Below are 27,404 nucleotides of genomic sequence, written 5' to 3' on the forward strand. Positions count from 1 at the left end.
ACTTAGAGAAAATTATATCATATTAAATTGTACATGTTGTGTGTATTTGATTCATTTTCAACATATGGTACCTGCCATAAATCTGCAAGAAAAATGTTCTAAGACAATGGACTATGGGTGAACAGAAAAAGTGTTATATTTACATTGGGAAATTTTATGGAAATAGAGGATTCAATTACTTATTCTTGGTCTAAAATAATGCTAAGCAACTCTTCCCTAAAATGTTTATAATTCCATACACTGTTTTGTATTTGGTCATGTCAGCATGTATATTTTACTACCACCAGTTACTAGTACCTCTTGATCAGCATTTTATTCATACTTCAAATTATCGGCATGTTTTGCATCCATCATTTTTCAGATTTATATTGAGAATCGAAGACCGCCATTTAGTTTTATAAGTTCATTGATTGAAGGCCAGAAGTCTTTGTGCAGCTTTAATGTCTGTTTTGTTTGTAATTGCTATTCGTTATATTCACATTTCATTGTGGTTGACCAAGTGCGTTACTTTACTATTATTTTGTTATGATGTTAATAATAAATCCATATGGGCTCACCCGCAAAACAGCTTCAGTTCCTATGTTCTTTTTCAAGTGCGAAAATTAGATTTTTTAATAGTAATTATTACAAATATAAATGTCGTTGTTGTAGTTGGTGAATGGTGGTGGTGGTGATTTTGTGCTTATTTTCATTTTTTGTATGTTTTACTTTTCATCTCATTATCTGGGGTATATTTTGGTAAAATCTTAATCCAATCCAGTTTTAAAGCTTTGGTATTAGTTAATTAAGTCATTATTGAGCAGATAGAAAAGACATTTTCATCTTAACTGCTCTATCTTAAATTTTAAAAAAATACCAAAAGTTGGCAAAAATCAGGTTTGCTCTTTATCTATTAATTAATTACATCAATTTGTAAATTGTATTATGATTAATAATCCTATTTGAAGATAACCGGAGTATTCTGACTTTGCTAAAATACAATAATAACATAATATATTTTCTTTTCATTTTATTACTTATACAATTTATTCAGAATCATAATGCTTAAACAAACTCTTTTCTTTGATTTGCTTGCCATTTAGTATAGCAGTGTTCCTGAAAATCCTGAGGTTGCACCCTTATATATTTGAAGATTTGCACCACTTACATTATCGACTTTTACATGATCACCACGCTTAAGATTAACTATCTCAGTTCTGCTTGTCTGGCCCCATCTACCTCCATAGTGAATTGACCTAAAACATTTGCAACAGATTTATTGTTTACTTTCAAAGCAAGCCAGGTTTCCACACTGGTAAGAGTATCAACGACAAACATGTACATTCCCGCCACTGGACACACGAAGACTCCTGTTCTATCATCATATCCATTACCATCGTTTGTCAGAATCTCATCGTATCTAATGGTCTGTCCTTTACCAAGTCTAAGAATTTTGTTCCCAATATAGACAGAGAAACTTGCTCTATTTTTGTGATTCAAGGAATCTGCATATACTTTGTCTGCAATTTAAAACAATGTTCATCGTATATTTACATCAATCATGCAGAATGTAAAAAAAAATAATTGTATAAAACATTAATATGTCCATGAAAGTGAAACTTTTCTTGCTTATTTTAAAGAAAGAGATCTGTTTTCAAGACATTCAAAAATAATCGATCTTAAAAGTTGTCCAGTTTGGAATTTACATTCAGGCATTTCCTAGCAAATGCAGTCGAACTATGTTATTATCCAAATCTCCTAAATCTTTATATTCAGGTTATCATCAAATGAATAATGTAAAAAGTCTTTCTTTTTTTTTTTGTGGTTTTTTCTTGTTTTTTCGTATTTTGAATATAAATCATATCTATGGCAAGCCCTTTTGCTATTTAATCGGAAAATAAAATTTATCGTAAAATTACAGAGATATCTCTTTAAAAATAAATATCTCCCAATTTAAAGAGATATCTCTCATTTTTAAGAGATATTTCTATGAGAAAGAGTTATCTCTTAAACTAAGAGAGATGTCTCATATACTTGGAGAGATATCTCATACTAGTACTTAGAGAGATATCTCTTCCACTTGAACAGATATCTTTTTCTCCCTGAGAGATATCTCTTTCGTGAAAAGAGATATCTCTGAACGTTAAAAAGATATCTTTTTCGTTCAAGAGATATCTCTTTTACTTTTGGAGATATCTTTCCAAGTTTCAGAGATATCTCTTAAAGTAAAAGAGATATCTCTCTTAGTTCATCTTAAGAGATATCCCATAAGGTAGGATTCTTCTCTTGTTTCTGACTAGATGAAACATTCAAAGTATATTTGCTTATATGACTTATATATTGAGGTGTAAAGGATTTAAAAGACCATGTTTTTCTTTCCTCGTTACAATTGTACAACTTTAAATAGAAATGGTAAACTGCGTTTGAAAACTAGCAGGGACTATACTTTTGGCGGAATAGTGGAGGCTATATAATTAGTGTATTGTTGGTATTTTGAGCACTTTTAAGTCAATCATCAATTGGGATCATCCAGGTAAATCTCAATTAACTTGTATAAATTATACAAACATCGTCTATTAATTAATCAGTTTGACGTACCTGGTTACTCTTTTTTTTAGAATTTTTAAAAAACTCATAACTTCTAATAATGACTTAATAATTACAGGTCTTCCTGTATTTTTTGCGCATGCGTGAGATAAAGCGGTAGTCTTAAAAAAGGCTCCGAATATTTTTTTAACTTTTTCTGTTATTTAATCGTTTTAAGTCAGTGAAATATTGGGATTTTGTGTCTTATATCCATTGGAAAGATGATGTTCGGGAATGGAGCCTGGAACCGCGATGAAGAAGACGAAGAAACGAAAGAATAAGAATGTAAACATCAGTGGTGAGAGTGAACAGAAAATTCGTGTGAGTACCAATCAAGCTTCAATACCAAGAATCCACAGTATGGATCCTCAAAATGCTCAAATCAATGCAAGTATGTGCAATCCCGCCATTATGCAACACTCAACACCTAATGCAAGTTCAAACTATCAAGGAAACGGCCAAAACGGTCAAATCAATCAGTTCAACCCATATGGGCCCCCAGGTCCTCAAGGTCAGTTCGCTGGTTTTGTATCACCAATAGCCAATCAACCGAATCAACAACAATTCGATATACGTGACGCTCTGAAAGCTATGACAGATAAATTGGAAAACATGTCAAACAAACTGAACAAACTCGACCTAATTGACAAAAGATTAGGGGAATTAGAAAAAAATGTGATAACCACAAACGATGAGCTAAGGAAAATGAAAGCGAAAATGGGTGACATGGACGAGGGCCTGCATTTCCTAAAGCAAACAATATGAAGATCAACGTAGCGAAGTTAAACAAATAAAAGAATCGGTGGTCCAGATCAGGAAAAGATCAGAGGTCATGGTCGAAGAGAACAAGACTGTAATATCTGAGCTCCAGACAGTGAAAAACAATTTATTTGATCTGAATGAACGACACCTGGATCTCCAAATGCGACAATGCGGGATAACCTTATCTTTGACGGAATCCCAGAAGCTCAAGAAGAAGATACAGAGGCAGTTTTGAAAGAATTTATCCACACTGTAATGGGAATCGAGGAGGAAATCCAGTTCCACAGAGTACACAGACTTGGAAGGAAAATTCCAAATAAACACCGCCCAATTATAGCAAAATTTGTGTTATTTAAAGAACGCGAGAGAGTAAGAAGAGAGGCCCCCACCACGCTAGTCGGAAAACCATTTGGGGTCAATGAACAATATCCAAAGGCTATAAACGACCGAAGGAAACTACTCTATCCGCACTATAAGCAAGCAAAGCGACAAACAGAAAAGCGGTGATGGTCGCGGACAAGCTTTTTGTCGATAGCGTTAGAGTCTATCCATCAGACCCACTGCCCGATGACAGACTGGTACCAAACCGTAGCCATTATGCGCCTGCCATCCCCATGGAATCGGCACCCTCTTCCAAATACAGATCAACTCTATGCCTGAACGTCACGCCGCCTTCCGCCAGCAACCCAGAATTACGCGTTGCGAACACGGAAGACTAGGATTACCATAGAGAGCAAAACACCGGATGTGTAAACATTGTAAATAGTGATAACGACTCTCTCACCTCTCCAGCAATAATGAGTAATTCAGAATTAAAAATTGTAAGTTTGAATGTTTGTGGGCTCTTATCTAAACTTCAAATTGTAGAATTTATTGAATTTATCAACCAGTATGACATTGTTTGTTTAACAGAAGCAAAAACTGATGAAGCGGACATTATCGATATTCCTAATTTTACAGTATTTAGTAAACATAGGTCAAAATTAGCAATACGGAAATCTGGTTTACTGAACTTGTATGTTGAGCTATTTAATAGAATATTTGATTCTGGAATAATTCCCTCACAGTGGACTAATGGCATATATAATACCAATATATAAGAACAAAGGTGATAAATCTGATCCTAAAAACTACAGACCAGTTACATTAATAAGTTGTTTGGGTAAATTGTTCACTTCCATTATAAATGAGAGACTAAATAACTATGCTGACAGAGCTCAACTTATCTTGGAGAACCAAGCCGGTTTTCGAAAAGATTTTCTACTCTGGATCATATTTTTTCATTATACTCACTTATTGAACTGTTTAAATTATATAAAAAGAAACTATACTGTGTTTTTATAGATTTCGAGAAAGCCTTTGACTCAGTCTGGCGATTAGGTCTTTGGAATAAAATTTTATTGAACAATATAGATGGCAAATGTTTTAAAATTATAACTAATATGTATAAGGATATTAAATCTAGAGTAGTAGTTAATGGAGTATCATCAGAAATGTTTTCATGTATTGTTGGAGTAAGACAAGGTGAAAATTTATCACCATTTTTATTTGCACTGTATTTAAATGATCTTGAAGGTTTTTTGTTTGACAAAAATGTAAAAGGTTTGAAAAATCTGTCTGAGAAAATTGAAGATGAACTTAATATATATCTGCGGCTTTATGTTTTACTTTATGCAGATGATACTATTCTATTATCAGAATCCCCTGAAGATCTCCAGTACCAACTTGAGATGTTTGCTGAATACTGTAAAAAATGGCATTTGAAAAATTGTTGAAAATTTTAAATACTTAGGAGTAACATTTAGTAAAAGTGGATCTTTTAATTTGAATATTAAGGATATGTATGAAAAAGCTACAAAAGCAATGTATGGTGTTCTTGGAAAATGTAGAAAACATAATCTTTCAATTGACTGTAAACTAGATATGTTTGACAAAATAGTGAAACCAATTTTGTTATATGGTTGTGAAATATGGGGATTTTGTAATGTTGCTCTTATAGAGAGACTTCATCTAAAATTTTGTAAGCATATATTAAATCTTATAGGTCTTCCACGCCTAATTTTATGGTGTATGGAGAACTTGGTAGATATCCTCTATCTATTAATGTTAAAACTCGTATGATTTCTTTCTGGGCAAAACTTGTGGTATCACAAGGCACTAAAATGTCATCAAAACTATTATTTGTGTTAAAAAAATAATGATATACCATGGTGTAATGCTGTTAAAAATATTTTGAATGAGTGTGGATTGGCTTATGTATGGCAACAAAACTCGATTAATATTACATGGTTAAAGAATAAGGTGCAAAATATTCTTGTAGATCAATTTAAACAATTGTGGTATAGTGATATGTATAATTCACCAAAAAGTCTTAATTATAGATTGTTTAAAAAGTCAATAACATTTGAGAAATACTTGTGAATTTACCTCCTAAACTTTCTATGAAATATTGTATTTTTAGAACTGGTAATGCTAAGCTTCCAGTTGAAACAGGCAGATGGTATAATATTGTAAGAGAAAACAGAATTTGTCACTTGTGTTTATGCAAGGAAATAGGAGATGAATTTCATTATTTATTTAAATGCACTGACCCATACATTAAGAATTCTAGATTAAGGTAATTGGCAACGAAGGGTTTCCGGAGAAAAAAAGGTTTATACCCAGGTTTCTTTACTTATGAGAAAAAGTCATATGAGTGATCTCCCGTATGGAATTCTCTAGGCGCTGAAAACAAAGAAAGCATATGTAACAGACTGAGAGGTAAACAAAAGCACGTGTGTTTTTTATCGGATATATTCAACTCTACAGTAATAAAAGAAAAGCAGCGATGGGTTTGTTTACATTGTGTTGAGGGGACAGACAGTTAACAGGTCGTCATTTAGAATAGGTAAATGATTGCTGGGAAGTGCAAAGTTGTGAAATAATTATGCTGAAAGTGTTGATAGCTAGGTTGACCGAATAAGAACGATTCCATAGGTTATGTGAATGATACACCATTAAAAAGTTACTATAAATCCTTGCAAAAATGTTTTTTGACAGTTCGTTTCCAATTAAGTAAATTATAGAATAGAAACAAACAACCACTCTCTTGATCATTATGAATATTGATTAGATGTTATTACAGTAAAGGGAAGTAACTCAAAATTGAAGAACAGTGCTGGTATTCCTGTGTTTTGTTTCAATATTCGCATTTTCAGCCAAATTATATGCATGTCATCGGAAATAAGGTTTCAACAATGTGTTTTATGTATAAACCTTATAAAATAAATGGGTTGTAGAGAAAACGTATGGTTGAAAATAATATAGGCCCATTTTATCAACATTTTACATATGAAATGCGTTGAAAATTGTAAAAACATTGATTTGACAAAATCTGTAAAGGAAGGCTGGCTTGATGGGTAAAAAGGACCTAAATTGAACATGTTTGGTACCATTAAACCTGTTCAAAAAATCTTGAAAAATTCTATACGAAAGCCAGAAACGTTGCCAATGTCCTTAAATCTATTGCCCAAGTATTATTACACAAATCCTAATGTTTTTAAGTTTGACCAACTATTTAATTTGAACAGCAGGGAAAAATTAATTAAGTTATGTAAATTTATTGGAACTATAATGGAGAGAGTCGGCTCTCTTGGTCTGTGACATTGTCATTTTTTTCTCTTTTTTTTCTTTGTCTCACGCATGCTTAATTAATTAATTGTAAATATTTTGTGTTATATCCTCTCTATACTGTTTTGTACAGTTTATGAGAATAAAGTCTTGTCTTGTCTTGTCCAATTATACCCATGTTTTCAATCTTTGACACTTTCTTCTGTTTCATGTCCTTTAAATAAAACTTCGACTTCTTAATACACAATACATGTATACTTTCACTTCAATTATGATAATTTGAGTTGTCTCTCTTTGTTTTCGGTAAATGCCAGACGTGCACGTGATGTGCCTAAACAAATTTTTTATAAAACATGAGAATAAATGAAGGGCACCGTGTATATAAAGGTACATAATTAAAAAATATACATTATGTAATTTGTTGCATTTTTTATATAGTAATTATTTAAGAACTCTCTCTCTCTCTCTCTCTCTCTCTCTCTCTCTACTTCGGGTTTTCGGACACATTATTTATAGGTAAACGCATTCAAAGTAGTGATCTATTCATTCATTCTATCTTTATTTCCCCCGTAGGAGATTGCATGAATATGAACATTTCAAATCATATAAACATTACAAAAGGAAAATAGAAAAAATAAATACATATGAATTAGGAGGAAAAAAAAATAAATGTGTACATTATATTACATTAGGAAAGAACAAGGTTGCTGACTAGAGCGATATACAAGGTAGGGAAAAAAAAAAACTAGGTTGCTAACAGTAAGTATAGACAGGTCACTCTGTTCTCCTACGCAACTGTCTGTTAAACCATGCTGCAGTATCCCTTAGGAAACGAAAATTCAACATATGTAAGCTGGGACCATCAAAATGAGATAAGGTGCTTGAGATTAATCTAGCACCTAGCAGAAAAAGGTATAGGTCACGTGGACTGAGACCGGAAAGTTCGGCATTTAATATGATATCAAAGTTTTCGATCAGAGTGTCCCACCACGCTTCGCGGATGGCGGTTGTGCCCAAGCAGGTTATAGAGATGTGCTCGAAAATGTTCCTGAAGTTTCCTTCGCAGAGGGGACAAGGTTCTGGAGGAGAGTCTGAAAGAGTCCATAGCTTGACAATAAATTTACAAATTTCTATTTCGTGGATGTTGCTTGGAATTTCCCAGATAGTTTGCGGAGATTTCCCTGCGGTTATAGTATTGAAGAGAAGAAAGGACGGATCTGAGTACATCCGTTGACGTCTTGATTCCAAATGTACGTTGGTGACAGCTGCTTTAACATATCTTTTCCACATGTATTTTGGGGGGAAGTAACCATCTTGTAAGTATATAAGGAGGTACTGATGGAGGTCATACTTATGCAAAAGAGCCATGACGTCATTGATAAAGCCATAATGTTTAAGTTCGGGAGACTGTAAGTAAGAAAAAAGCCGATGGAGGAAAATCTGTTTCGTTAGAGTTTTGCTATCCAGTTCACACAAACGGCCGAAGAATTGCAGTTTTCTTTTGTCAATTTCAGACGAAATCGGAAAAAGTCCAAGTAAGGATTCACAGATATCAGATCTGGTGTCTTTTGGTAGACCAACAGCATGCTTGCATATGAAGTGTTGAAAAGTGCTAAGGGTTTGCAGATCCCTTTGACGTAAGTTGGACCAAAGTTCACATCCGTACAAGGTCGAAGGGAGTACAATTCTGGTGTAAAGCCGTGATATGGTGACTGGGTTAAGGTGTTCTTGTATTTGGAGGGCAAAATAAGCCTGTCGTCCTTTCCTGCATGCATTTTCAATTTTCTCGGTATGGATGAGTTTGGATTGAAGAAGAATTCCTAAATGGTTGTACGTGTTAGATAAATACACAGGGTCTGGACCAAGAAACCATACTTTGGAGGGCAAAATAAGCCTGTCATCCTTTCCTGCATGCATTTTCAATTTTCTCGGTACGGATGAGTTTGGGTTGTACGTGTTAGATAAATGCACAGGGTCTGGACCAAGAAACCATACTTTGGACAGTTTATGAGAATAAAGTCTTGTCTTGTCGTGTCCAATTATACCCATGTTTTCAATCTTTGACACTTTCTTCTGTTTCATGTCCTTTAAATAAAACTTCGACTTCTTAATACAAAATACATGTATACTTTCACTTCAATTATGATAATTTGAGTTGTCTCTCTTTGTTTTCGGTAAATGCCAGACGTGCACGTGATGTGCCTAAACAAATTTTTTATAAAACATGAGAATAAATGAAGGGCACCGTGTATATAAAGGTACATAATTAAAAAATATACATTATGTAATTTGTTGCATTTTTTATATAGTAATTATTTAAGAACTCTCTCTCTCTCTCTCTCTCTCTCTCTCTCTCTCTCTCTCTCTCTCTCTCTCTCTCTCTTACTTCGGGTTTTCGGACACATTATTTATAGGTAAACGCATTCAAAGTAGTGATCTAGAATTTTACATCTGATGATTTTAATTTTTACGGACATGTTCAAGTCGTAAAAAATTAACGCATAAAAATTCAAATCACCCTTTTCTGACCAAAATTCGTAAAAATTTGCAGCAGTAAAAATTACCCGTTATACAGTATCTCTCTAAGGTATAAATATATCTCTAACTGTAAAAGATATATCTCTAATATATATATATATATATATATATATATATATATATGCTATAGAGATATATTCTTATTTGAAAGAAAATGTTATTTAACGAATAAATAGTAAAAGGGCTTGTCATACATCTCTGATTTATATATATGTTCCATGTGTAAATAGATTTATTCCATTTTATCATCTATCTGTTCCATATGTAAATAAATTTATAACATTATTTCATCATATTATCCTATACCATACTACCATTATATTTAATTTCATTTAGCTGAGAAAATTATTCAGATTCTCAGATTTTATTAGATTCATCCTTTCTATGATTCCAGACTTCTGTTTCCTTATTTCGAACTTCAAATGCAGCTGGTCTCCCGTGTGGCGCAGTGGTAGAACGTCTGCTCTAGAGTCGCGAAATAAAGAGTTGATCCTTTCGTCGCGGGCTCCAATTCTAATGTGGTTGGTGGAGACCGCTCCTTTGGATGAAACCAAATAAATCAAGGTCCTGTGTCGCAGTATATACTAGCACGAAAAAGATCCCTCCCTATCGATAGCCGAGAGTGCCAAGTAAAGGTATAAATTATGAACCCTCCAACAACAAGTAGTGATGTCTCCATATGAGTGATAAAAATCTCAAAAGGGACGTTAAAAAACAAACAAATGTAGCCGTCACTGTAACACTTAAGTAGGTCCAAACATTCTTATTTAAATGTTTAAAATGTACCTGATGTTGAGAGTTTGACCAGTTCCTTCAGAGCTGTAGAGTCCAGTGTAACTGTAGCCTTAGCATTTCTGTAGATCAAGGACTTTATGGAGTCAGGCTTTGTCCGTGTGTCTGTCTGTGTCCCTCCTGATGCAGGGTAATAATTATTCCCAAAATGTAGCATATTAACATCATAACTTAAAGATATGCCCCCATTTTCTTTTTTTAAACACTATGCATGAAGTAACTTAAGAGAGCAATCAGAACATCATCGCGTATTTATACCAATATAAGTTGCACATGTTACAGCATAGTCTCTTGCAATAAGTCCATCATACTATCATGTAACACAAAGGCTTGATAACAGAGTTTAATTTTTTTGTATCTTGCATTTGTATTTACATACTTTTTACAAGAGATTTGGTCGCTGGCTAACTGACTTGTTTCCCATTGTACCTATGATTCAGATTTACCAATCAGCTGTCTGTAAATATAAATTGAAATCAACACCTCGGGCAATCATTAGGGTGATAATTAATCATAAAATGTAGTATCAACATTTTTCAACATGTTCTAATATTTAAACAATTTGCAAAATAATAAAATTAATATATCTGAAGGGGAAAAACATGATGGGACCTCGGTTTATAAGGTCTCATATGAAGGACCAGTCTCCGCGTCCCACACTGGGATTCTAACACGCAACGTTAGGATTAACTCCTTACTCTGCGATTCTAGAGAAGACACTTTAAGCACTGTGCCACGCAGTGTGTTAATTTCAAATGAAACTACAATTGGTTTCTTTTTATCCACTTTTGAGCCTAATTTAATCTTCCTTGACATATAAACTTCTATTAGATGATATCATCAAGTGTAAGTGGTGCAGAACCTAGCAAACTACCTGATTATATTCTAGAAATGGTTGGTGTGATGGTTTGAAAATCCTGTTTCCCAGGACTCCTCTTATCAAAACTTTTCATCAATTTCTTGAATGTAAAAATTATGTTTTTTTAATCAAACAAAGATATCTAGTGCATTCGGATTTTACTAATATACATTTCTTTCTAAAACATTTTTGTATTACTTTTACTCATTTATTTGACCGTATACATTATTTACTTTAATGTCATTGGATTCTTTATTAGTAAAGCAATGTTCCAGTAAATCCTGAATATCCACGGTAATGGATTTTACTACTTAATACTGCTTCCACTTTGACATGGTCGCCCTGCTTTAGCTTCACTATCACTGTTCTGCTCGTCTGATCCAATGTATCCTTTCCAGGCTGTCCCCTATATACACTCGCTACAGTTTGCTTGTTTACTTTTATGGCAAGGCAGTTCGCTACAGAAAGACTGTCAACAACGAACATATAAGTTCCTGCCACTGGACACACGAATACTCCTGTTCTATCATCATATCCATTACCATCATTTGTCAGAATTCCATCATATTTAACGGTCTGTCCTTTTCCAACAGAAAGAATTTTGGCCCCAACATAAACAGAGAAACTGACACCTCGCGTTGGTTTTGAAGAACCTGCAAATATATAAATCTATGGTTGTTTTTTTTTTCAAAATCATCTTTATACACCTGGATATACTATGGTTCTCCTAGAAAAACTGCGATTATTTCAAAATATACGTATATTTTGTTTTACCGACATGTAAAATAAAGTAAAACTTGACAATATCTTTTTGTGCGAAACATAGTATTTTAATACAGTATCTCTTTTTCAAGATAAAATTACTGGTTGATGATATCAATTAGATGTAGATTTAGTAGATGACTTAACATTAACAATACGATATTATTATTGCGAATCATATAATGCCTACTTCTTTTTCAAAAGATATCTTTCAATTAAAAAATGAATAACCTACATTTCCTCAATTTTTTTTAACATTTTCAAGGAACACCGGTGTTGTAGAGTAGGATTTCCCCCATAGCCAGCTTTCCCCCGGAAATTGTACTCTAGAGTAGGATTCTCCCCAAGGGGAAATCTCACACCAGAGCCAAATTTCCCCCTCTTTCTTTCTCAGAGTAGGATTCCCTTCCTCCCCTCGTGATGGAGTCAACATAAACCACGGCTGCAATGTTTTTTTATGAAAAAAAGATAAACGACAAGCATAATTTTTAAAAGGTTAAGGGGTGTTTTTGCTTAATGTTGTGAGAATTTTCTAAGCATATATTTCAAATCATGGAATCTTACCCAAAATATATAGCATTCAAAGAAGTGTAAATATTCTCAAAATATGATGAAACAAACAAACAATGGATATCTGGATCTGTATATATTTTTGGACCTATTTTGGTTGGCAATGATAAACTTTCTAAAATATTAAGAAATTGTAAACTTACTATTGTGTTCAAATTTCCACATTTCTTATTAATCTAAATATTTTTGTCAAATTAAATCTCCTTAGACCCCATTATTGTAAAACTTTTAATGAAAAATTAAAACTTGTGCGTTTAACATTGTTCATTCTACTTATATAAACAGGACTTAAGTTGTTATTTTCAAAATATTTGACAAAAGTTTGCATCATCTATCCTTAAAACAAAACAATGTTCATTTTTTCAGTAGAGTTTGAACGAGAATGTATAAATATAAAATGAAATTCCGGGGGAAAAGATTTTAGGGGGGAAAGCCTATTATACAAGACCGGTATTGATTTTCAAATGTTTCGCATATATCTTTCTTTTTTTTTAAATACTGTTAAAAAAGTATACAAAAACAAAAAGTTTGGATTGTTTAATAAGAGAGAGATTCATTTCTCATCTGATTTTTTCCCCCAAATCTGTTAGTATAAAGGAAGCTTTTTTTTTTAAATTTATATGGAAATTCTAAAAATCTACCTGATGATGAGAGTTTGACCAGTTCCTTCAGAGCTGTAGAGTCCAGTGTAACCGTAGCCTTAGCATTACTGTAGATCAAGGACTTTATGGAGTCAAGCTTTGTCCGTGTGTTTGACAGTGTCCCTGCTGACACAGGGTGATATACATTATTGACAAAGTGTAGTATTAACATCACAAACGGAAGATATGATATCATCTTCTAACTTTTTAAAAATCCGCAAAAAAATAAAACTGATATATCGAGAACAAACCCTTACATATATAAAGACAAAGGTTTCATCTGTTACAAGAAAGGGCGCACGCAACAATTTCATTAAAGTATCAAGTTACACAAAAACTTGATTTAGGGCAACATTTCTATCTTTGTATTAAAAGGTACTTCTGTTATAAATAGTCACTGGCTAACTGATATTTTTGCCCTTGTATCCATAAATCAGAACAACCAATCAGTTATCAATGTATTTATAATTCAATACCAACTTAGGCATCCGCTCCTCCATGATACTTAGATTTTAATATATTTTAATATAAAACTTGTTTGAGCTTATATAATACATGTACATGTTATAGAAGCGAATCAAAGAGATCACTTAGAAAAGAAGAAAGATGGCCCAACAGCAATGTAGCTAACCCGACAATGGATAATATACAATTAATAGGTAAACCTTGTACCAGAAGCTGGTTAACATCCTGGATCCCATATCTAGTCCTTCATATTTTTACTTGGGGAGGGTCCCGGGAGATACCCATTGACTGTCAAAAGAAACTGACTTTACAAGACCAGAAACCTATAAACATAGCCCGGTAAAAATCGGGAAAACCCCATATAAAACAGTACAAGTACTATTAAAAGAATAGTTCGAGAAGCTGGCTAACAGACTGCATCCGATATTTATGAATTTAAATCTTCACATGAGAGGGTCTGGGAGAGGTCTTCGAATTTTTAAAAGGAATTAAGTTTACAAGACCTGACACCTACATTAATTTAGCTTGCCCAGTCAAAATTAGGATGAACGCATACAATACTATTTTAAGAGTACAAAGTTAAAGGAGCTGGACAAGATCCTGGATCCCATATTCAAACCTTCATAATTTTTCAGGGAAAGGATCTGGGATAGTCCTCTTGACTCTCAAAAGGAAGAGAGTTTACAGGACCGGGAACCTTTTGAGCTGGTATGGTCAACATCGGTGAAAACGTATATATATTGTTTTAAGAGTGCCATAGTTCGAAGGACTCGGTAACACCGTGAATCCCATATTTTGATATTCATATTTCTACAGAGGAGAGATCTGGGGAAAGACCCCTTGACTGACGAAGGAATTAGAATATGGCAGAAATAATTAGTGTGATGGGGTGGAAACGTATTTTCTTGGACTATTGACATTATTCACCAAGTTTTACCCATCAAAATGCAATCAAATTATGTACTTTAGTTGGTTCAATGATACATATTCAAAACTGCTCAAAAATCCACAAAGAAGCATGATTTATGGGGGAATATTTCTTGTGGTGGAAGGATATTTAGCAGAAAATTCTGCAATTCTGCACATTTATTAAATTTAATATCTTAGAACTTAAGCCTCACATATATTTACTCGGAGAATATTTTCCGTGATGATATGCTAGGAATATTTAATATAGGTCTCAATTCATATTTTTAAAACAACTTTTACAACTTCCTTCAACAAACTTTGCCAATAAATGTAGATAAGTTAAAGAAGTCAAGATAAAATTTTCAATGTTTTTTGCCTGAAAATCACATATTTTGACCAATATTTCAAAATCAACATCACTGACCCCAACTTTCTCTTTCATTATTTTAAACTACTCGATACTTGTGACTGATCAGCACACAAGTCGTAAAAAGTTTGATACAAGAAAATATTTTAATGCCTATTTAGATTTTTAATATCCCAAATATGTTGCTTTTTCAGTGCAAAAAGGTCACACAATAATTTTCGTGCATTAATTTGCAAGATTTGTTGAATGATAAATATTATTCAAACTATTTTACGTAAAATAAAATTAAATTTATTGCTATGGTTCCATCTGATAAAATATGATAAAGGTTAAAATAATTAACCAAAAAGTTAAAATTTAAGTGCAAAAAGGTCAACTTAATTATACCGTAGCTCAGTAAGATGCACACTGACCCCCTATTTTCGCTGCGATTTTTAGTCATACTTTATCAGGGTTTTAAACTAACTTGTAATCTTTGATCGCCATGTGGGCACACAAACGGTTTTTTGCAATTCTTGGGCCCACATCAAAATTTATTCGCCAAAGTGTGACAAATTATCACACCTTCTGTTGAATAAATATACAACAACCCCATTTTTCGTTATTTTTTTTTATCATATGACTTTTGTTTCTTTTCTAAATATCCGTAGAAACATTGTGCATGAAAAAGTCTTAATTTCAAATTGTCCTCTTTTGTTTAAAAAGATTGAAATGGTTCTTAAACATCATATATTCAAGCACATGGCAGATTTCTTCACAGACACAACCAAGATACTTTTTGGTTTGTTTGGATAAAAATATTGACGCGTCAATGTCACATTTTTGGTCGACACAATCACTCAGACGCTTTATGTTTAAGTACTTCTCACTGGTAAATATAAAGCACTTTACTGATTATGAAAATTTCAAGAGAAAAAAAAAGGAACATTCGGCCAAAATTAAAAAACAAATATTTATCAACGTAAATTTTCTAATCGCCATGTGGGCAAAAACTTCAACATAATTATACCGTCGCCCACAAGGAATATTGGTTGCAAATGGCGAGTGGGCGACTGTTAATTTCAAACCCTGTTTAGCACTTATCCAAAATATACTTCTCAAAAAATCCTTGATTTAACAAATGTCACGAGTGACATACCTTAATAAGCATTTTGTGTCATTCTTGAATTTTTTTAGTGCATTGAAAAAAGGAGAAATGTTGATGGCACAACCATATAAATCACTATTTAAGTATTTAAGTACATAAATTTCTATGTTTCATTTTCATTAAAAATCATATTCATTTATTAGTTTGGAACTTTGGATGGTAATTTGTATGTAGTCACCTTGGAATGATGGTTATCAATTAAAAAAAGAATGTGATCAGATAGTGGGAAAAAAAGGATGTTTTAAATATAAATTTGAATGCACATTTTAAAAAAAAACTCTCCAAAGACCTTGAAATAAATTTATTTCCCAATAGGGCTCTCGAATGTCTATATTTGGGACCATTTTAAGGCCCCTTTTTTCAATCAAAAAAGGTACCTTTGTTTTCTTTGCTGAATGTGTTACATGTAACTTTTTACACATGTCAAGAACAAATAAAATATGTACATGTACTAATTATTCAGAGACATGTTGTTTAAGCCTAGTGTAGCGAAATATAATACCAACCCAATGGTTCTAGTTCCTCCTCCACCTTTTGTATATTTCTCTCTTGGCTCTCTATATATTCATCCATTTCATTCAGGTATTTGACCATCTTCCCATCATTTTCTTTTAAACTGACTTCCTCTTCTTTCATTTTATTCAGTTTTTCCTGAAGATAATGTCAAATGGAGTGTCAATTGTCTTGAATTTTGTCGATAAATGACAATATCTCTCAAGTTTAAGATGTCAGTAAATGTCTAATAGTAATAAAACAACATTGACTGCTTAATGTCCGCATTAGTAAAGCTTGCAGATCTGCTCTTTGTTGTGATATCTTAAGGTGTGGTTGTAATATCACTAAACCAGTCAGCAAGTATTACAATATTTCTGATAGGAATAAAGTGTTGTTGCTTATCAAAATATTTTAATTTCGGTTGTAATGCATCACTTGATACATGTAGATAAAAAATTAGTCTATACTGTATAACAAAAGTTTGCCTACAAATCACTTACATCAATTACAGAGAGGCTTTTTGCAAAATAACTTTTTACCTCTAAATTTCAATTCAGAATGTAACAAAAATTCATGATTGAAAATTAAAAAATTATAAGGAATAAATTTTAGCTGCCAAATATATACATTATAAAACCTGGGCAAAAATCATTTTATGTTTTTAAACAAAACCTCTTTAAGGTTTATAAAGCAATAAACATCTGTAAATAAATGTGCCCCCTGGTTTTGGTCTAGTTAAAACTTGGGAAATTTTAACGTGTGTATATTCATTCCAAAATTAATTATTATGAAATTAATTTTATAACAATATTAAAATGTTCTTTGTGAATCTTTTTTAAATGAACCATAATTTGATATTTTATGTTTGAAAGAAAAGATCGACAAAATAAGGGAGGTGGTGGAAAAATGTTCAAATAATTTCCTATAAAAAAAAAAATTAAACATAGAAACAATTTTAGAAATCAATTTAAAAAACACAAAGCCTATCCTCTATTGTGTCAAACCTGTGTTTTATAAAAGCAAATCTGTGATGTCAGAAACTTACAGGTGACTTTAAAAAAAAAACACATGTGCAGAATGGTAGAAGAAGGTGAGCTAATTCAACTTTGATTTTATCGAGATTTCTACCAACCTTCATCTGTGAAACCAAGTCCACCCATCCCATCGCATGTCTCTCTCTACCCTTTTTTTAATTGAAAACACACTGAAATTCAATACCCGATTTAAGAATTTTAATGAAGAAAAATTTCTTTCCGATTTTTCAATTTTGATGCCCTTCGATTTGTAAAATACCGAACTTTTACAATGTTCAAAACAAAAATGGCTGTCTAAATGCAGTGTCCAAAATGGTTAACACGGAAATTAATGATGCTAGACAATTGCGAGATTACTATGATCAACACAAAGGTATTAATCAAGGCTTTTGATTAATAATGCTAAATGTACTTAGATGTAGCTATTGCAGAGCTCTAATTCTAATTGCTCATTATCCTCATAAAAATATTTTTTTTATCAGAAATTAAGATACACAAGGTATTGTCAATGTTTTTAATGAACACTTTACAAAAATTTCTAGCAATTTATTAAATGAATTGGAAATTTTGCAAAAAAGGGAATTCACAAAGTCAAAATAATGATGAAAATGTAATTTTTTGATACTTTGCTATGCAAAACAAGTTTATATGCGCCCTAAAACATATAATTTCTAAATTCATCTAATTAATACTAGCATAAATAATACTATATATAAAAAGGGGATAAAAATGACCAGGAAAGACATAAACTATAGTACTTTATCAAAAATTTTTGAAAAACATGTTGCTAATGAAAGCAATTACATGGTAACTAATAAAGAGTGGCTGCAGAGGGAACACTGCCAAACGGCACTAACCAAATTATGACAGCTGATTCATGCAATGACTTAGCAAATCCTACATCAACACCAGATATATAAAAGCATTTGAAACTGCAGAGCAAATTGACAGTACCTGTTGATTCACTTACAATTAAATGAATTTAAGTATGAAAAACAGGGTAATAAAGTTTCTGAATTTCAAAATATAATATTAGCAGCTATTTTTATTGTACATAAATGAACATGTGTCAATCACTGTAATATTATATGCTTTGATATCATATGTACATAATATTGAAACATTTTTGAAAAAAAATTGAAAACTGGTGTTTACAGAACCAAATGATTCTGAACACGAACAAATCTAATTCATTCTCAAAATAGATTCCAGAACTTAATACAGAAACGCTTGAAAATGTTAATTTTTAAAAATGTATAAAGTTTTAAGTTTGGCTAACAGGTATCCTTAACCAAATTCCTTCAATTTCAGATCTTTATTAAATCCAGGAAACTTTTTTATAATGCATATATTTTCCTTCAATAAAATGAGAAAAATCCATTAAAATCCATCAGTTACTTCTGAAACGGGCTGCTAGAATTATTCTTGATGCAGCACCCGACGAACAATCAAAAAGCTTGAAAAACTGGGATGGCTAAATGTATTTGAATTAGTCACACTACATAAGTGTATTTTTTTGTACAAAACTTTTTATTATTAAATCTTTTTTGCCAATGTTAAACTTCGAATATTTACCCTGAATTTTATTCAAATGACATTCAAATGTAAATGTGCAAACTATACATATAAAAGAACATAATTAAATTTATATAATTTCAAATATTAAATGGTACAAGATGTTTGACATATTAAACAATGTTTGAATTAAAAGTAATGTCATTATTTATAAATAACAACATTTATACAAGTAATGTGTATTAATATTAAAAAAACATATCTTGTAAGTTGTTTATTATTTTTGTTTTATACATACAGTGAAATGTGTGACTTTTTATATGTGAAAATTAAAAAAGGAATAAATTTAATCGTTAAATATATAGTATAAAATGATTTTTGTTTTTTTTTCTTTAAGGTTTATTAAACTCGTCCTCCGACTTGACCTTTCTTGAAAAAAAATCCGTAAAACTAAAAATCAAATTATGGTCGCCTTAGACTACCTGAGATCCTTGGATTTCGTCTTCCATACTTTCTAATTCTTTTTCAAGTCTCTTGTTTTCACCATCCAAGTTTTCTAAACCACCACTTATTCCATAAAGTTTCTGACCTTGAAGAAACAAATAATACATCTGAAAAAAGTTATACAAAAATAAACCAGCATCTATGACCAATATTTGTACTGTCAACATTGAATAAAAACACATATTTCACAAATATCTGTAAATTCAGCACTTGTATTTTTTCAAATACTGTAGATCACTTAATTTTCGCGACACCTTATTTTCGCGAGAAGGTGATTGACTCTTTATTAGCGAGACAAAATTTTCACGAATTGTGGTCATTGCTCTACATAATCTTAAGGAATTCTATTATACGCGAGAATTAAATTTTCGTGAGCATACTGTCACGCGTAATTACGCGAAAATAAAGTTCTCGCGAATAAAAAGTGATTTACAGTATAACAATACCTAGTGTTGGAAAACTTAAAACTGTTTAAAGTAATCATTTATACTTTCATATGACATCATATCATATCATCATATTTATATCATTAAGTTGTTAATATTCTGCAGTCCACCATATATTCTGAATTATTATGCTTCCTGTCAGTTTGTCTCTATATAATCAATACCCAACTATTATCGCACAGTGTTCAAAGGATTTATATAGCGTAAGCATACTATGCCAAAATAGTGCACAGCTTCCATTTCTGAAGAAAATCCGACAGTGCCAATACTGGGGAGCGAACTCATGACCCTGAGATTATCAGTTCGATGTGCTACCGATTATGCCACAGACGCTGTTATCTACGCATCGTACTATAATATATATAAACTTAGTTTCAAATATTTTACACTTAAGATGAAAAATAAACAAAAGAATTCTTTTAAAATAGTTTCTTGCAATCCACCCCTCCCCCTTTCACTCAATTGCTATTCTCTCAAACTATTTGTACATTATACCTAAAGCATGGAACATTCAAAATTAAAGAAAAAGATCATGACGTACATAATGCATACAGTGAAGTCATAATAGGGTAGATGAATGTAAGAGGTGATGAAACATTGGGAATGGAGAAAATATTGCTGTTTTTATACAGTAACAACAGTCAGCATAATAAAAACAATAGTGTTGTACTTAACATGCACTATGCCTTCAGAGTAGTCAGGGTTTGACACATAGTGCACTAGCCTCCGGCTCGTGCACCATGTGTCAAACCCTGACTACTATTTAGGCATAGTGCATGCAAAGTACAACACTATTATACCGGTATAAGTGGGATTCCCCTTAAATATTCAAAAGAAAAGTACTGTGTTTAAAACTATGCCTATTAAAAACAAAAAAGTTAGATTTCTTACTTAGATGTTGAGAAAGATGTTCATCATAATCCTCGAAGCTATCATATCCCTCCATATACGCTGCATATGTTTTCTCAACATAATCATACAAAATCTAAAATCATAAAATTCAACATTTAAAAGGTTTATAAATTCAAGGGTAAATTTTGACAAATGTTAAAGACTAAAATCGGGGAAAAAAATCTATCTCAGTTTAAGACTGTATGAGTACAACTATTCTTTATTGTGATTATACTGTAAACATCTTTTCAATAAACTTTACCATTAACATTTCAAGAAGTGGAGATTACAATAATGTGCAAAAAATATGGAGCCTACACATGAATTAAAATAATTTTTAACATTCAATTTTATTCCCAAAACAATTCTGTGGTTTATTAGAGTGTTCACCTTCAGTTACTTAAATCTAACAGGAAGTATAAAGATTCAATAACAAGAGGCCCAGGGGCCACATCGCTAATCGGAATCAGATCAGAACTGAAAAGTTTACTGAAGGGGGGGGGGGGGGGGGCTTGAATTTTAATACTACTTGAGAATGCCATCATATTAATACAGCATATGACTTTATGACTTTGAAGATTTTTTTTAAAAACATTTTCTTTCTATATATTACTTTGTAATAATTTAAATTTGTTTCCCAATTGTTTCCCTCCCTACCCCAATGGGCCATGATTTGGAACAAATTTAAATCCTCCATACATGAGGATGCTTACATGTCAATATGACTACACATAGCTTTTCTGTTCTTGGGATTTTCCCCTATATTTTACTATGTAAATCTTTGATCCACCCTTGTGGCCCCACCCTACCCTTGGGGGTTATGATTTGAACAAATTCTACACTACCTGAAAATGCTTCCATATAAATACTAGTATCACTACTCATGGCTTTGCTATTGTTGAGAGGAAGATTTTTTAAAAATATATTTTATATACCGTAATTTTTGGATAATAGGTCGATGGGGGTATATATTTGAACAAACTAGAATCTACACTACCTTAATTTTTGAAAATATCACTAATCATGGCTTTGAAATATATAGGAAGAAGATTTTTGTTTCCTATATATTCCTATGTTTCGGCTACGTAGATACAACGTATCAGAACATTTGAATAAACCTCTAAAATTACCGAGGATAATTCCACATGAGTATCAAGAAAATAAACGGGTATTTTAATGAGTACAGCATTTAAATAAAGATTTTTAAAAAATTCTTCTTTGAATTGTGTTACTACTTATTTTTCTCCAACTTACCTGTTCAATGCCTCCGTAGTTTCATACTGTTGTTAAACCACAGGTATAAATAACACGTACATACGTTTTTATTTTACAGCTATGGCTCAGTGGTTCTTGAGAAGAAGAATTTTTGATTAAAAATGCAACTTACATTTTTCACTAATATATTCATCAGATATTATTTACCGGTGGACGACAATTGCTTCGATGTCCGCCATTTTCATTTTTGTTCTTCAGGGATTTGCTAAATCCCCTTCACCTAAGGACTTTTGAAGTATATATAAAGCAACAGTAAAGAATTGAAATAATATTACCACGTTATAAGTTTAATTTATAAATTTAATTGAGAGTACCGGTACATTCACAATTTTACAGTCATTATGAATTTCATGGCTTTGTTTGTTCAATGATGTGTAACACTAATACCCTATAACGGCACGTGGACAACAGACAAATTTTGATTAAACCAACACAGTGTTAAAACCTTTACGTGTACACACAGTGTAAATCAGACAGGTGACCTAAAAATGGAAAGACAAAATCAAAAACCTGGGCCTCTGGCAAGGAATCAAATTCATCTTCATTTGGTGGGAACAGAAAACTGTCAATGGACATTCCAACCTGCATACCAAACTGAAAACAAAACAGGCCAGTGAAATTATTAGGAGATACTTTTATCTTTAACAAGACACATATACACAGAAAAATCCAGTTTAAAAAAATTCTGTGTTATTATAAAAAGGAAACATGACATACCTGGATTAGATCTACCATCCAAACAAGAGCTGCCAGGATTGTGGGCCAAGTGTGTGGGGAACCCAGAGCAAACATGGAAGTTTTGGAAATCATAAATGGGTAGCCCAGCTCCTTGAAGATTTTGGGAATTTCTTCCTCTGGTTTCTTTCCAATCCTGTACCTTGGTGTTAACATGCTATATAAAAACTTTCAAAAAAAAAACCTTTTACAATGCTACACTACACATGCTTCAAATCGTACTAATATTACTAAGGAACAGTTAAGGATTTCTTGAAAGTAGATGCACATTAAATTTCATAATTCATCTGAAATTAGTGGGTGGGGTGTCAAGGCAAACTGCTATTTATTATTTTTATTATCAAAAGAAAGAAAGGACACTAAATGCAGCTTAAGCAGGGTTATCTATAGAACTTTACCTCAAATATTTGAAAAAAATTTTAAAAGATGTTTTATATATTCCTATGTAAAACTTTGATCGGCTATTTTGGTTAAAAACTGAAACCCTAGTAAAGAAGTTAAAGAAAATGTGAAAACCTTGAGTAAATATCATTTCATGGTGTACTTAATTGTTCAAACTTAGTCAACATGTACATGTACAGTGTATGTCAATTTTATGCTTAGCAGAAATCTTCAATCATGTTAAATTTAAAATATCAAAATTATTAGTCATAATTATGTTTATAAATGATATAAATATTCATGAAGTGTATGTCAAACCAAGGGTTAAATATATATATACCAAATGAAAACAAAACAGGCCAATGAAAATTAATCTTTTATCTTCAACATGACACATATACACAGAAAAATCCAGTGTAAAAAAATTTTGATGTTTTGGGTGTTAATAAAAGCATTTTCATGACATACCTGCAAGAATTTTAAAGTTTAAGAGTTATCCAAACAAGAGCTGTAGGATTGTGGGCCCAAGTGTGTGCAAAAGAGCCATGTGAAAATGGAAGTTTTGGAAAGCAGTTTAAATATGTAAGGAAAAGCCCAGCTCCTTGAAGAGAGAAGAAAAAATTTCATAAAACACATCTAGATACTTTCACTCATGTACCTTGTTTTTAACAGAGGTATATAAAAAAATAAAAAAAAAAACCTTTTACAAGTTTTAACCATCTCCAGCTGTGTGTGAATTTACTTGGAAGAAAAAATAATAAAATATCTTTGGCAGACTTTAGAGAATGTTAAGTTCTAAGGAAATGTGAAATCTTAAAATTGTTCAGGGCTAGGTTTTTCAGTATAATATTTTATTAAAATATTTTTATTTTGCAAATAGATTTTAAGAACATGGTCACTAAATGATCATTTTTAAGGAAGGGAAATCTATACAAACAGAGTGATTTGTTGGTAAAAAAATCTTTACTAGGGGTGCTTTACACAATTTATTGGTGATAACTTGTGTATGGGGTATCCTTATGTGTCTTGATAATCTGTAAATACATTATAAATATTTAATTTTTTAAAAGCATGAATCTTCTTAAGATATCTTAAAGAATATGAAAAGAATAAAATCTATTTCAAATTGGCATTGACATAATAAAAAATGTGTACGAAGAGTCAACATGTTTTGTACAGTGTATGTCAATTTTATGCTTAGCAGAAATCTTCAATCATGTTAAAATATCAAAATTATTAGTCATAATTATGTTTATAAATGATATAAATATTCATGAAGTGTATGTCAAACCAAGGGTTAAATATATATATACGTGTATACATAAGCTGGTACTATCAACCAAGTGAGTTCACTGTAAAAGATGATTTTGTTTTCTGATTTTTCTATACCTCCACCAGCTTTGTGACACACTTGGCCTGAAAGTTTCTGTCAGAAATTTTCCTGGGATCTTTGGGTATTCCATTCACCATTGGAACTCCCATGTGACTACTCCTCCTCAACCTATAATCACATGTTGAATGTTTTACAATAAGTACAGAATTGCTTAACAACTCATCTGATATTCCTCCAACCATAATCCGCATTGCACTGTGATAATACATGTAATTCCAGATTCCTCTAGTCTACAAATTGTTGTGTGCAGGGAGACAATTTGTGATGTATCCCTCACATGCAGTGTGAAGTCACAACAGAGTTGTCTCCCTTCGGATGACAATAAAATAGCACAAGTGGACATGCAGGGTCAAAACTGTGTTGAAAATATTTTGTGAGATAATTCTGATGTGTTCAATATATGTATGCAGGATTAGTAAGTAACAAATTCTTTTGATGTCAGTGAAGTTGCATTGATATATTTTTAAAGCATGGAATCAAAACACTTATAGAAGCAAACATAAGTTGTTTGCCTGATATTTGTACTCTGTTTTGGTAAATTTAGATTCTTCTGTTTAGTAGGGAGACATAATTGATCACAAAATATCAGGCCCTATTCAGAATTGCTAACTAGTGACGTCTTCCTCCTAAACAGGCTCTCAGCGAGATGAAAGGTCTAATATTAATTTGATTGTCAAATCCATTATCTACAATAGGATATGAAGAAATGAATTTATAATTTTGAATCTACCCTTTGTTTGGTGTTTTAGCGAGTCTGTCACCATGGCCTCCTATAGAATTTCTGTAATCCATTGATGGTCTCCCACTAAATCCATAGTTTGTGTGCTTTGTTTTCTTTGAGGAGGTTGGGATCTTTGAGCCCTCTTCATTTCTCACCCTGAGTGGAGCAGCGCCACCTACCGAGGGTCTTCCTCCCACGGACGGTCTGGACGCTGAAGATGTTCGCTTGCTAGCACTGCTGTAGTGGGAGGTGGACGATCGACCAAGAGAAGACGATCTCCTCATGTTAGCTAAAATAAACAAAATTTGCTCATGATCATTGTTGCAGGTGATAGAGTGTGATATACTGTATAGCTGTGAATTGTTTTGAACAGGTCCAGTCCAAAGACTATTTCTACCTATTTAAACCTACCCAAAGTAGGTATTTTTACCTATGGTAGGCACATATTTAATAATACATACTGATGATGAATACGAAAAAATATAGGCCAAAAAAGAGATTACTTCGTAAATTAACAATTTTGCATAGTAATTTAATAGCTACATAGGTAGAAATAGTCTTTGGACTGGACCTGCTAAACAACACTGAACAAACAGGTGAAGGAAGATTTTGAGTACATTTTAGTTACTTTACCTTAAGATTGACTAATGTGGATTAATTATGTAATGTTCATGATCTGGAAAACGCAATATACGAGTAATATAACCGTAGTTTCCTGAGTAAAAACATAACACAAATTAAGGTTTGTTTACAAATTCATACAAACTTCCGCTTTCGCGCCTCGTAAAATGCGCATGCGCATGATAATACACAACAGTGATTAGAAGACGTACAGACCTAAAAATCCCGTATACATATATCAATGGATAGAGAACATAAGGGTACTTCTAGTTGACCAATAAAACTTTGAATCAGATGTAGCCCTTTTCAAATGAAATCTAACGACTAACATGACTTTTTCTTCTTCCAAATCTGTAATTATTCAGCAAGCTTTAAACATTCACTGTATATTAAAAGAAATTCTGGGCATATTTTTATGCAAAAGCAACTCTTGTGGAACGTTCTGTCACAGAAGCTAAAAATTTTTGAACTATTATATTTCTTACGATGCAAGTTTTTTTTTTGCAACAAAAACAGTCCATTTGTCAGATATGGCATAATCTCTGCAATAGTTTGGGTGGATAATGATATCCTTTTCATTTGCAGAATGAGCATGGTGACCATCAAAACCAAAGTCCCCTGTCTTTTGAGTGTCGTTTATTTCATGTGGACAAAGTATGGATGCCTTCACTTTATCATATCTGATATGTTTAAAGTCTAAAGTAAACAATATTTTAGGGGTTTGATAATTATATTATTGTAAAGATATTCATATATTTTTCTAACTGTAATTTGCCGATCTCTCATGAATATCAAATTGCTTAAAAAAGGCCACGTCTCTCTCCCAGTTTGCTTTCACTGGGAAACAGAACAAACGTCATTTTTAAACATCCCCCTTCCTTCTCTTAAAGAATCAATCGAATTAATGACAAAACTTCTGTAAAGTCTTTTGTCTTCATAAACCGTTTACAAATTATTATAAACTTCTTCAATGGAATTTCCAAGATATATGTTTAACTTTACACCGTACGTTTCTCCAATACGAATGAGTCAACCATTTTTTTGTCACTTGTAAGTGATCTACCTTATGACGTCATTTTCACATTGTGACGTCACAAACACGAGGCAAAATGTTCCATTACATATGCTATTTATAGAACATGTGTATGACTCTATGTGTGCCAAATTACATTCTGATCTGAATTGCGGTTTTGTAAATATATATAGATCGATAGTTCGCGAACTTTTTGATCATCCTTTGTACAGAGATTGAAATGTTGATTTTATAGACAATCGTTAATATCCCTGGATCATCTACTTATTTGCCAATAGTCTGCATATTTATCGTCAATTTCAAAAGTAAATTATTTCAACTTTAATAAACAACCATGTCTTACAATAAATTAAAAACTATGATCTTTGTAATCA

At 32.2% G+C, this 27,404-nt stretch overlaps 2 protein-coding genes and 1 pseudogene across 2 annotated transcripts; all 3 read right to left on the minus strand.

The window, feature by feature from the left end:
* Positions 1 to 1,147: 1,147 nt before the first annotated feature.
* LOC134234447 (complement C1q-like protein 3) lies at positions 1,148 to 10,423 on the minus strand (annotated as a pseudogene).
* Positions 10,424 to 11,349: 926 nt separating this feature from the next.
* On the minus strand, positions 11,350 to 13,302 carry LOC134234446 (complement C1q subcomponent subunit B-like). Its single transcript, XM_062716504.1, has 2 exons — positions 13,099 to 13,302; positions 11,350 to 11,778 (listed from the first exon to the last, which is right to left on the minus strand). Exons 1-2 carry the CDS (start codon positions 13,292 to 13,294, stop codon positions 11,381 to 11,383), a joined length of 594 nt encoding a protein of 197 aa, XP_062572488.1. The 5' UTR covers positions 13,295 to 13,302; the 3' UTR covers positions 11,350 to 11,380.
* A 3,153-nt stretch (positions 13,303 to 16,455) lies between these two features.
* Positions 16,456 to 26,111, minus strand: LOC134234445 (kinetochore protein NDC80 homolog). The gene is made up of 9 exons (XM_062716502.1): positions 26,010 to 26,111; positions 25,386 to 25,665; positions 24,652 to 24,763; positions 23,280 to 23,297; positions 22,864 to 23,049; positions 22,657 to 22,740; positions 20,872 to 20,965; positions 19,513 to 19,619; positions 16,456 to 16,637 (listed from the first exon to the last, which is right to left on the minus strand). Exons 2-9 carry the CDS (start codon positions 25,658 to 25,660, stop codon positions 16,467 to 16,469), a joined length of 1,047 nt encoding a protein of 348 aa, XP_062572486.1. The 5' UTR covers positions 25,661 to 25,665; positions 26,010 to 26,111; the 3' UTR covers positions 16,456 to 16,466.
* Positions 26,112 to 27,404: the final 1,293 nt, after the last annotated feature.

This window comes from Saccostrea cucullata, unplaced genomic scaffold, assembly GCF_032062105.1.
Source record: "Saccostrea cucullata isolate Sc308-1 unplaced genomic scaffold, CSIRO_AGI_Scuc_v1 ctg3653, whole genome shotgun sequence".
Classification (NCBI taxonomy): domain Eukaryota; kingdom Metazoa; phylum Mollusca; class Bivalvia; order Ostreida; family Ostreidae; genus Saccostrea; species Saccostrea cuccullata.